General features: G+C 43.0%; 2 protein-coding genes across 3 annotated transcripts in view; one reads left to right on the forward strand and one right to left on the reverse strand.

Annotated features, from left to right (window-relative positions):
- Window positions 1–12184, forward strand: part of LOC139447232 (ras-related protein Rap-2c-like) — a 33907-nt gene extending 21723 nt beyond the window's left edge. For both annotated transcript variants that reach the window (XM_071228490.1, XM_071228489.1), the window contains one exon: window positions 10519–12184. The gene's annotated coding sequence lies outside the window, so the exon portion shown is untranslated. The remainder of the gene's footprint in view (window positions 1–10518) is intronic.
- LOC139448709 (uncharacterized) lies at window positions 2482–3594 on the reverse strand. Its single transcript, XM_071230257.1, has one exon. It carries the CDS (start codon window positions 3592–3594, stop codon window positions 2482–2484), a length of 1113 nt encoding a protein of 370 aa, XP_071086358.1.
- Window positions 12185–12515: the final 331 nt, after the last annotated feature.

Raw genomic sequence — 12515 nt, forward strand, 5'->3', positions numbered from 1 at the left:
GTTGTCATCTCTCAACCCTTAGTTTGATCAGCTCTTTCAACAGCAAATAATATAAATCCTATATCAGATTATCTTAAAATAGGGGAGATAGTTTTTTTTCTACTTTTTTTTAAATGACTAATTTATCGACCGTGAAGCGGAACAATTTTATGATATTGGCATCATATATGGACAATAACAGGATGGTGATAAAAGTGTGGTGTGACTCGAGAACAAGAAGAAATAAAGTGTAAGATTGTGTCACGGCTAACACGAGGTTGTTGCTGTCAAACAGTTTGTTGATTCTGTCAACCAGTTAGCGACAGTTGAACTGATGGTCCTTCCAACAGTGTTAGGCATTCAGATGTGGAATTATGGTACATACGCAGCAGGGTAATGCTAGCATAAGTAGATCTAGTATGATCCTGGATTATTACTGAACTTCATAAATATTACAGTTTGAAAATCGATACATCAGCAGGCGTATTGCATAGTATATCGTCACATAAAATTTTGCAATATTTCATTGATTCAGGCATCTGTGACACCACTAGCCGTGGATACCGTTAATATACTTCAGACTTTGTGGTCATGTGAGAGAATGGTTTATGTTCAACTCAAGTTAAGTATTCAATACAGCTGAGTCCAGCAATCCTGTAGCTGTCATCTCTCAACCCTTAGTTTGATCAGCTCTTTCAACAGCAAATAATATAAATCCTATATCAGATTATCTTAAAATAGGGGAGATAGTCTTTTTTTCTACTTTTTTTTAAATGACTAATTTATCGATCGTACAGCAGAGTCCAGCAATCCCGTAGTTGTCATCTCTAAACCCCTATTTTGATCAGCTCTTACAACAAGCTTGGAGTAGATATCTTGAACTCTTCGTGCATGACATGAGGGGTGTGTACCTTTATCAAGAAGTCACCTCAATGCCAATGGAAAATTGTCAGATATTCATCTATCGGAAATGTTATGTTTATTTTTTGTAATTAATTACTGATATGATCTTAGACAATGACTAATTTAAAAAAAAGACCTGATGTTAGATAAATGATCCTACTACTGATCTTAAGTGTCTGTTTTCGCAAATTGTATAAGTTGTTCAATATATGACAGGTGAGCTAAAAGTGGCATAAATTGTATTTTAAAATGTAATGGGAGGTTTTGCCCAAGGATTTTTAGTCATTGAATGATTTGTGGCAGTTATTATATCTGTCACTGTGCCATGGAGATACTGCCCCGAGGCAGCCTGGTGTCCAGCATGGCCAGGGTTGGTCATCGGTTGGTCAGACACTCCATGCAACACTGAATGAGGTGAGGCACTGACCCATGATCCCGTATGGTATGTGTGATGACCACACTGTGGGTTGACCTTGTTGTCTTGTCAGTCCTGTGTCAGACCAGGCAATGTGGGATCTGTTTGTACAGGGGCCAGATTGATGGATGCCTTAGATTGCCTGCCACACCAGGCTTTGTAGGCAAATCACAAAGTGATGTGTACATGGGGCAGGTATGCTGGACAGACAAGGGGGAGACAGGAGGGGGGTGGGGAGACAGGACAGTTAGGGGAGACAGGAGGGGGGTGGGGAGACAGGACAGTTAGGGGAGACAGGAAGGGTAGTGAGACAGGACAGTTAGGGGAGACAGGAGGGGGGTGGGGAGACAGGACAGTTAGGGGAGACAGGAGGGGTAGTGAGACAGGACAGTTAGGGGAGACAGGAGGGGGGTGGGGAGACAGGACAGTTAGGGGAGACAGGACAGTTAGGGGAGACAGTAGTGGGGTAGTGAGACAGGAGGGGTAGGGGAGACAGGACAGTTAGGGGAGACAGGGGGGTAGTGAGACAGGAGGGGTAGGGGAGACAGGAGGGTTAGGGGAGACAGGACAGTTAGGGGAGACAGGGGGGTAGGGAGACAGGAGGGTTAGGGGAGACAGGGGGGTAGGGAGAAAGGACAGTTAGGGGAGACAGGGGGTAGGGAGACAGGAGGGTTAGGGGAGACAGGGGGGTAGGGAGAAAGGACAGTTAGGGGAGACAGGGGGGTAGGGAGAAAGGACAGTTAGGGGAGACAGGGGGTAGGGAGACAGGAGGGTTAGGGGAGACGGGGGTAGGGAGAAAGGACAGTTAGGGGAGACAGGGGGGTAGGGAGAAAGGACAGTTAGGGGAGACAGGGGGGTAGGGAGAAAGGACAGTTAGGGGAGACAGGGGGTAGGGAGACAGGAGGGTTAGGGGAGACAGGGGGGTAGGGAGAAAGGACAGTTAGGGGAGACAGGGGGGTAGGGAGACAGGAGGGGTGAGGGAAATAGGTTGGTTGGGGGAGAGAGGTTGGTTGGTTGGTTTGTTGTTTAACGCCGCACTCAGCAATATTCAAGCTATAAGACGACAATAATCGAGTCTGTACCAGAGAATCCAATGATTGACACCATGAGCATCGATCCACGCAATTGGGATACGATGACATGCATCAACAAAGTCAGCGAGCCTGACCACCCGATCCCGTAAGTCACCTCTTACGACAAGCATAGTTGCCTTTTACGGCAAGCATGGGTTTCTGAAGAGGTAGGTGCGACAGGAGTGTTTGGGAAACAGGATGAGTTGGGATCCAGACAGGATAGGTGGGGGAGACAGGATTATTATTTTTTGGGGGGAGGGAGAGGGAGACAGGATAGGGGGTGGGAGACCAGAGGGGTGAGGGAGACCAGAGGGGTGAGGGAGACAGGAGGGGTGGGGGAGACAGGAGGGGTGAGGGAGACAGGAGGGGTGGGGGAGACAGGAGGGGTGGGGGAGACAGGAGAGGTGGGGGAGACAGGAGGGGTGGGGGAGACAGGAGAGGTGAGGGAGACAGGAGGGGTGGGGGAGACAGGAGGGGTGAGGGAGACAGGAGGGGTGAGGGAGACAGGAGGGGTGGGGGAGACAGGAGGGGTGGGGGAGACAGGAGGGGTGAGGGAGACAGGAGGGGTGAGGGAGACAGGAGGGGTGGGGGAGACAGGAGGGGTGGGGGAGACAGGAGGGGTGAGGGAGACAGGAGGGGTGGGGGAGACAGGAGGGGTGGGGGAGACAGGAGGGGTGAGGGAGACAGGAGGGGTGGGGGAGACAGGAGGGGTGGGGGAGACAGGAGGGGTGGGGGAGACAGGAGGGGTGGGGGAGACAGGAGGGGTGGGGGAGACAGGAGGGGTGAGGGAGACAGGAGGGGTGGGGGAGACAGGAGGGGTGGGGAGACAGGAGGGGTGAGGGAGACAGGAGGGGTGGGGGAGACAGGAGGGGTGGGGGAGACAGGAGGGGTGAGGGAGACAGGAGGGGTGGGGGAGACAGGAGGGGTGGGGGAGACAGGAGGGGTGGGGGAGACAGGAGAGGTGGGGGAGACAGGAGGGGTGAGGGAGACAGGAGGGGTGAGGGAGACAGGAGGGGTGAGGGAGACAGGAGGGGTGGGGGAGACAGGAGGGGTGAGGGAGACAGGAGGGGTGGGGGAGACAGGAGGGGTGGGGGAGACAGGAGAGGTGGGGGAGACAGGAGAGGTGGGGGAGACAAGAGGGGTGGAAAAGACAGGGTGGCGAAAGTTTGGGAGGACAGGTGGTTTGACAGGATTCAGAGAGAAACTGAGATGAGGAACATACATACACTGCAGTATTAACTCCTGGACACATATCCTATATCGGTTTGTTTGTTCTTTAAAGATATTCAGCAATATACCACGCAATTGGGATACAAGCCTGACCACCCGATCCCTTTAGTTGCCTCTTACATTAATCATAGTCACCATTTACAGCAAGCACAGGTTGCTGAAGACCATTCTAACCCTGATCTTCACAGGTCCACAGCTCCTATGAGTTGGGGGCACGGGTGGCCCAGTCGTCTAAGGCGCCGCCATTCGCTGTGCAGAGTTGCGTCCCTTGGGCACGCCAGAAACCTATGATTGTGGGTTCGAATCCCGGTTCGCCCCGATTATGTTTCTAGGTTTGTCAGCACCATACCCGTGCTCGTGGGTTTCAACGAAGTGGTAAACGTCTAAGACCTGCATCACTTCGGGCTTTCCTCCCACATTAAGCTGACACGCCGCGATATAACTGGAATACTGTTAAAAGCGGCGTTAAACCCAACTCACTCACTCACTCACTCCTATGAGTTGGTTCAGTGCTTACTTGGGCCGCTGTGAAGAAAGCCTGTGATGTGTATGTCAACTGCAGGAAATGAAAGCATTTAAAAGAAGTCATTTAGGCCTATAAACTTGTGAAAGGCAGGTAAATGCGGTGCCTGATTAGCATATGCTATAGCGAGCTGCCCACAATGGCTGATTGAGACTTGCGTAGATGTGTATAATTGGAAATGCAAATTGTTGAGCATGTGTCAAGTCTGAATTTGTTTACTGGGGAGACAAGGGGCAGAGGGAATACTAATATCCTGGTCGCATCCCGGTATATTCCTGGCCACATCCGTGCTGTGTTTGTCACAGGTTTGAGACATAGCCTGTGACTGTGGTAGCCTGTTAAGACTTGATGGCTGTGAATATGCTGTCAAGCCAGATATTATGGCCAGTTGCGGTATGTAACAGTTTTAAGTGGAATGTCAATGGTTTGTTAGCAAATTGTCTTAAACAGTTGTCTTTGTAACTCATTTCCACAGATATATGGTAATTTGGGTGTATTTTTAACCCTCCTGGTCCATATTGTCCACAGTCTAAATGTATTGTCCACAGTCAGTCCATATTGTCCATAGTCTAAATGTATTGTCCACAGTCTAAATGTATTGTCCATAGTCAGTCCATATTGTCCACAGTCAGTCCATATTGTCCACAGTCTAAATGTATTGTCCATAGTCAGTCCATATTGTCCACAGTCAGCCCATATTGTCCATAGTCAGTCCATATTGTCCACAGTCTATCTGTATTGTCCACAGTCAGTCCATATTGTCCACAGTCTAAATGTATTGTCCACAGTCTAAATGTATTGTCCATAGTCAGTCCATATTGTCCACAGTCAGTCCATATTGTCCACAGTCAGTCTATATTGTCCACAGCTAGTCAATATTGTCCACAGTCAGTCCATATTGTCCATAGTCAGTCCATATTGTCCACAGTCTAAATGTATTGTCCACAGTCAGTCCATATTGTCCACAGTCAGTCCATATTGTCCATAGTCAGTCCAAATTGTCCACAGTTAGTCCTTTTGTCCACAGTCAGTCCATATTGTCCACAGTCTGTCCATATTGTCCACAGTCAGTCGAAGAATACCATTCCCAGTAAAACAGGAAGTTACCATTCCCAGTGAAACATAATGATACCATTCCCAGTAGAACATGATGATACCATTCCCAGTAAAACATGAAGATACCATTCCCAGTAAAACATGATGATACCATTCCCAGTAAAACATGATGATACCATTCCCAGTAAAACATGAAGATACCATTCCCAGTAAAACATGATGATACCATTCCCAGTAAAACATGAAGATACCATTCCCAGTAAAACATGATGATACCATTCCCAGTAAAACATGAAGATACCATTCCCAGTAAAACATGATGATACCATTCCCAGTAAAACATAATGATACCATTCCCAGTAAAACATGACGATACCATTCCCAGTAAAACATGAAGATACCATTCCCAGTAAAACATAATGATACCATTCCAAGTAAAACATGATGATACCATTCCCAGTAAAACATGACAATACCATTCCCAGTAAAACATGAAGATACCATTCCCAGTAAAACATGACAATACCATTCCCAGTAAAACATGACGATACCATTCCCAGTAAAACATGAAGATACCATTCCAAGTAAAACATGACGATACCATTCCCAGTAAAACATGAAGATACCATTCCCAGTAAAACATGATGATACCATTCCCAGTAAAACATGAAGATACCATTCCCAGTAAAACATGACGATACCATTCCCAGTAAAACATGAAGATGCCATTCCCAGTAAAACATGAAGATACCATTCCAAGTAAAACATGAAGATACCATTCCCAGTAAAACATGACGATACCATTCCCAGTAAAACATGACGATACCATTCCCAGTAAAACATGAAGGTACCATTCCCAGTAAAACATGACGATACCATTCCCAGTAAAACATGAAGATACCATTCCCAGTAAAACATGATGATACCATTCCCAGTAAAACGTGACGATACCATTCCCAGTAAAACATGAAGGTACCATTCCCAGTAAAACATGAAGGTACCATTCCCAGTAAAACATGAAGATACCTTTCCCAGTAAAACATGAAGGTACCATTCCCAGTAAAACATGAAGATACCATTCCAAGTAAAACATAATGATACCATTCCCAGTAAAACATGAAGATACCATTCCAAGTAAAACATGACAATACCAATCCCAGTAAAACATGAAGATACCATTCCCAGTAAAACATGAAGATACCATTCCCAGTAAAACATGAAGATACCATTCCAAGTAAAACATAATGATACCATTCCCAGTGAAACATGAAGATACCATTCCAAGTAAAACATAATGATACCATTCCCAGTAAAACATGAAGATACCATTCCAAGTAAAACATGACAATACCATTCCCAGTAAAACATGAAGATACCATTCCTAGTAAAACATAATGATACCATTCCCAGTAAAACATGAAGATACCATTCCAAGTAAAACATGACAATACCATTCCCAGTAAAACATGAAGGTGTTTCTGTATAGAGCCTTATCCTTATATCTTTTTCTTTTGGTGAAGTCGCTGGTGAAGTCGCTGGTGAAGTCTTTGTTGGAGCAATCGGGAGAACAAACAGTCAAGATGTCATTGTCACTGTAAACGTTGAGATCTAAGAGTCCAAGCCATGATTATTTCCTGTTACAGAATATTGTGTTGGGGCATGGGAAGACAGCTAAGGAGTGACAGGCTGATTTATAGAACAGGTGATTAAGTTGCTCTGGCCTTGTATTGTTAATACCAAATGAGAGTTTTATCGCGTCTAGGGAGTGGAATAAATACATCCACTATGACATCAGCCGCAGCTGTAACAGGTTGGATGGTCTAAGTGTGTAGTAAGTGTGTAGGTGTTCACAGGTGGGAAATATTTCACACATTTCAGAAATTGTCTTCAGGCTCATGCTGTGGTACTTGACCTACTTTTCTTCATTAAACATCTCGTTAGTAAAGGCCTGATAGACTTGAATAGAAATCCTGACCCTGTGAATAAAATATGGTTATTATTACCTGTGGATTGTCATGGTTTTATTTATATCATACCCTTTGAGAAACGTGTCTGTTTCTGAAAACATTAACATATCTTTGAATCCTTTAATGTACTTAGTGTTTGGTTTAAAGACTCGCTGATCCTAAATTTCACAAATGTGGACTATGATTGAGATTATCAGAAAATTTGTTTTTAATTCCTGCTATTTATGTTAATATATGGCACTACATGAAATAAAAATACAGTAAACTCCGGTTATAACAAACACACTTATAACAAACTGACTGATATAACAAACCTATTTTTTAATCCCGGACATATGTGTATAAGCTGTATATATGCTTATAATGAACTACAGTTATAACGAACTAAATTTAGTGGTCCCTTTGGGGTACGATGACATGCATCAACCAAGTCAGCGAGCCTGACTAGCCAATCCCATTGGTCACCTCTTACGACAAGCATAGTTGCCTTTTTCGGCATGCATGGGTTGCCCATTTCTGGTGACCCCTGCCGTTATATTGTTCGATTATTGCTAAAAGTGGCATAAAACCAAACTCACTCACTCACTCACTCACTCACTCACCCCTTCTACATATATATGGTATTGTGATCGTTTGATTGTTTGCCTATGTTTTTCATGTTGATAATTGTCATGTGAGAAGTCTTTGAAGTCCACTTTAAGAGCGAGGATGGGGAACAGTTTCTGATTACGTTAATTCTTACGACCAGGATTTACCTTGCTATCAGGTGGTTGTGGTTCTGGGTAAATACTGGTAGCATGACTTCATGTACTCTGGTTTCTGTAGCAGATGAAGATAGTTGTGAGGAAACCAGCAGGGTGTGCAGTAAAGCAGATTTGTTGACAGGAAGACAGTATCTGGTTGAGTTACATGTCTGGTGTTATCAGAGCACAGGAAAGGAACGCCATTGATAGTCGGATATGCTGCTGTGTTGGCAAGTTTAACAGCCATGTTGGCGTGTGGATTGGTGTGCTTGGGAAATAAATTCTTATGATTTTGGAGAAAACATTGAAAAAATACCAAAAGCATAAGTGAAATGGTCTGATCCGTGACTTGAATTATTTCAAATTGTCCACTCAAAAAAGCAAAAATTTAAGAAATGTTAGGAACATATAGTAAGACTTAAATGTGAGACAACATGTAGGCTAGCAAAAAATGGATGTCAGATATGTTTGGATGAAATGATGGGGAATTTGTCTGATGAAAGGTGACGCATGCAGTGTGACATCTTTTTGCCTTTGTGCTCATTTTGAGTATGTGTGACAAGTTTCAGTCACCTTTTACTGTTTTGTGATATATACTACTAAAAACAAGTTAAGGGCCACCCGATTCTTTCATGTTACTATAGTTAATATGTCCTGGCAAGCCACTAATTTATCCTGGGTTCTGCAGAACAAGCTGAGCCCATTACATCCGTGATTCAAGTTTGTAAAACAACTGTTGCTAAGCAGAGCTCCAGATAACTTTTTGAGCAATGGAGTTCTAACTCCAGGTTTTCTATTTTAATTGGGTTATTAAATTTTTCATTGGGTAAGCAATATTTTTTCACTCATCTATTCGTCACTCTATTAAATTAGTGAACATTTTAAGATTTTAAAATTAAAAAGTTAAATAATGTTTTAGATATATATAACTGTTCTAAATATATAGGCTTGACTCGGGAAGCAAATTAGCTGGTAATTGTGTCATGGAAGTTAGCTCCTTTGTACGCATGCTGAAAAAGCTTCATTGCGTATTTACGCAAGCTGTTTTTATACATTTGAGTTTTTCATTTAATACATGCGTTTCTGTTTGCAAGGTAATTGAAAGTAAGTGGTTTTGAAAATTTGGGGGGGAATTTAACGCAAATATGCTGCTTATCTGTAGCTCTGTGTTAAGTCCCAACAAGTCATCTAACGAGAATGATAACTTGATATGGTAATACACATTACAACAGGGGCGGTCGGGTAGCCTGGTGGTTAAAGCGTTCGCTCGTCACGCCGAAGACCCGGGTTCGATTCCCGACATGGGTAAAATGTGTGAAGCCCATTTCTGGTGTCCCCCGCCGTGATATTGCTGGAATATTGCTAAAAGCGGCGTAAAACCATACTCACTCACTCACAGTACAACAGGTACACTGGTATATGACAGTACGATTTTCAAACAATGCATATTGCACTATTTTTCCATTTCCTGTATTTGGTAAAAAATATCAAACAAGTTTCATTATTATTTGTACTTTTTAACCTAAACTCCACACAGCTATTCCTTCAAAATGACAAAACGGCGGAAACAAGGAAGGATTTCCCCCCTCATTGCTATCTCCCCTGTATCCATGACTACAAAATGGCGGTGACTTAGTTTAGTATGTAGAAAATAAGATCTGCATGTACAATCAATGGCAATCACTGTCAAACACTATAGCTCCAAATATGTCGTAATACGTATTGCTACCCGTGAAGATCGGCATTAGTATAGGTCTTCACCAACCCATGCTTGACGTAAAAGTCGACTATACTTGTTGTAAGAGGCGACTAACATGATCGGGTGGTCAGACTCGCTGACTTGGTTGGTGCATGTCATCATATATCATTGCGTGAATCAATGCTCATGATGTCAATCACTGGATTGTCTGGTCCAGACTTGATAATTTACAGACTGCTGCCATGTAGCTGGAGTATTGCGGAGTGCAGTGTTTAACAACAAACACCAAAAACATACTAATATGTATTGCAAAACAGATATCTGTGTAACAATGTTTTGCAATACAGTTTTTTGGACAATACACAGCCCTATAACCTTTAATACATTGGTTTCATTATATTGTGACTGCTTTCTTTGTTGTATTGCAAGGCGCCGTAATTCGCTGTGCAGAGTTGCGTCCCCTGGGCAGGCCAAAAACCTATGATTGTGGGTTCGTAAACCGGATCGCCCCGATAATGTTTCTAGGTTTGTCAGCACCATACCCTTGCTTGTTGGTTTCAGCGAAGTGGTAAACGTCTGAGACCTGCATCTCTTCAGGCTTTCCTCCCACATTAAGCTGACACGCCGCGATATAACTGGAATACTGTTAAAAGCGGCGTTAAACCCAACTCACTCACTCACTCACTGTTGTATTGCAGTTCAATAGTTCATGTTCTGTTGTGTATTGACTGTAGAAGTCATTGACCTCACCACAACCCTTCAGCTTGCTGTCTGCCTCAGAAAACAGGTTGAGCAGATAGTGGCCCTGTTGGAACCTCCAATAATCATAATGATAATTATTTGAATCTGCCCTTGACTTTCATCATCATAATCATAATTTTTGTCTGCTGGCTTGTGTCCCATTTCACCATTTTGTCTATCTCATTTCAGGGAGAATTATGGATGTGACGATCTACTCCAAAGTCACATGATCGAGTCATGTGATCACCTCAACAGTGTGCAAGAAACCCTACAAGATGGCCGACTTGGAGCTGAAGTCAAAGTTTTGGAGTTTGGAAATTCACCGAAGAGTGTATTTTGTGTTGTTGCAAGTGTGAACATATTTAACAGACCTGTTTTGTGGCAATATTGACAGTGATTACTTCCCATGATGTATAAGCCAGATGTCATGTGTTGCTATGGATACAATGATTGTTGCCCCGGGTTATGGCCTCAGTTACCATGGAAACAAGAACGGAACCATGGAACCTACCCATTGTTATTCTCCATGAGGGTTAACCAATTTCCATTCATTAATATTCCAATGATATTCATTATCACGTCACAACATGTCTGACTGTTTTCTAGGAATACGTAGTCGCCATCACCATGTAGCTTTGTACATGCCTGATGGCTTAGGGAGCATGGAGTGTCAAGTATACATCTAGTTAACATTTACCTTCATTTGTACCATTGCCATGGAAACGTATATTCATTGATAAACATAGTAAATATAGAAACGTTCCTTCTTTCACATGGTGGGGGCATGGGTGGACCAGTCGTCTGAGGCACCACAATTCGCTGTGCAGAATTGTCCCTTGGGCCTGATAGAGAACTATGGGTTCTTGTGGGTTCAAAACCCGGTTCACTCAAATTATGTTTCTAGGTTTGTCATCACCATACTTGAGCTTATGGGTTTCCCAAAGTGACATACGTCTGTGACCTCCATCACTTTGGGCTTTCGTCCCACAACTGACGCGCCGTTGTGTACTTTTCAAAGCGGTCTTAAACCCAACTCCCTATCTTTCAAATGGTTGATAAGTTTTCAAGGTAGGATCAACAATGCTAATGGGTGATAGTACTGTTCCAAGCTTTAATCTGTATTGATACACCTCTATCCATAAGTTTTGTCATGTTTATTTGGGCTACAATAGGTTAATTATTACATTCTATTCCAAAATTACAACTGTGCTGCAAGAAGCCACTATGTTACTTATATTTGAGTTTTTTTTATCATCAAAAACAACTGTGTCTATTACTCTTGACAGATGTCATTTACATTAAGCGTGGATATTCGGGTATTTGGGTAGGTGGGGTAGCCTAGTGGCACACTCATTTACTTGTCACAACAAAGACCGGGTTCCATTCCCCACTTGGGTACAATGTGTGAAGCTCATTTCTGGTGTCCCCTGCTGTGATATGGTGTGAATATTGCTAATAGTGACATAAAACCATACTCACTCACTCAGGGTATTTCAGTAAGGAAACATACAGTGATAGTCGTCATCTGTAGGTACATGTGTACTTAGGGACAATAAGATAATACGAAGTATGTTGTTTTGTTGTGAGGTGAGCAGGGGTGAAAATCTACTAGTTAATTTATTATGGCCTTATCTGCAGATCACATGGTTTTCCCGCTGGTACTCGCCAACCTTTTAGCTGTGGCTTATATAGTGAAACCTCGATAGTGAGGACCTTGTTAGTTTGGCAACCCCGATTTTCACCAAGACAAATTAAGCAGTATGCCAGGTACCTAGAGGAGTGGGGTTGGCACCCTGAACAGTGCTGTCTGTAATATCAAGGTTTCACTGTATGGAGAGTACATAATTCAGGTTGAGAATGCACTCATGTACTCATTTACTGATGTACTTATGTATTGTACTGATGTATTGATGTATTGATTTACTCATGTATTGATTTACTGATGTACTGATATACTGTTGTATTGATGTACTGATGTATTGAAGTACTGATATATTGACGTACTGATGTATTGATTTACTCATGTATTGATTTACTGATGTACTGATATACTGTTGTATTGATGTACTGATGTATTGAAGTACTGATGTATTGATGTACTGATGTATTGAAGTACTGATGTACTGATGTATTGATGTACTGATGTATTGATTTGCTGATGTACTGATATACTGTTGTATTGATGT

The sequence above is a fragment of the Haliotis cracherodii genome, unplaced genomic scaffold (assembly GCF_022045235.1).
Source record: "Haliotis cracherodii isolate W230 unplaced genomic scaffold, xgHalCrac1.p SCAF_7, whole genome shotgun sequence".
Taxonomy (NCBI): Eukaryota; Metazoa; Mollusca; class Gastropoda; order Lepetellida; family Haliotidae; genus Haliotis; species Haliotis cracherodii.

Excerpts from the sequence above, each read along its gene's own strand:
- LOC139448709 (XM_071230257.1), bottom strand. The coding sequence starts at position 3,594 with ATGTATGTTCCTCATCTCAGTTTCTCTCTGAATCCTGTCAAACCACCT.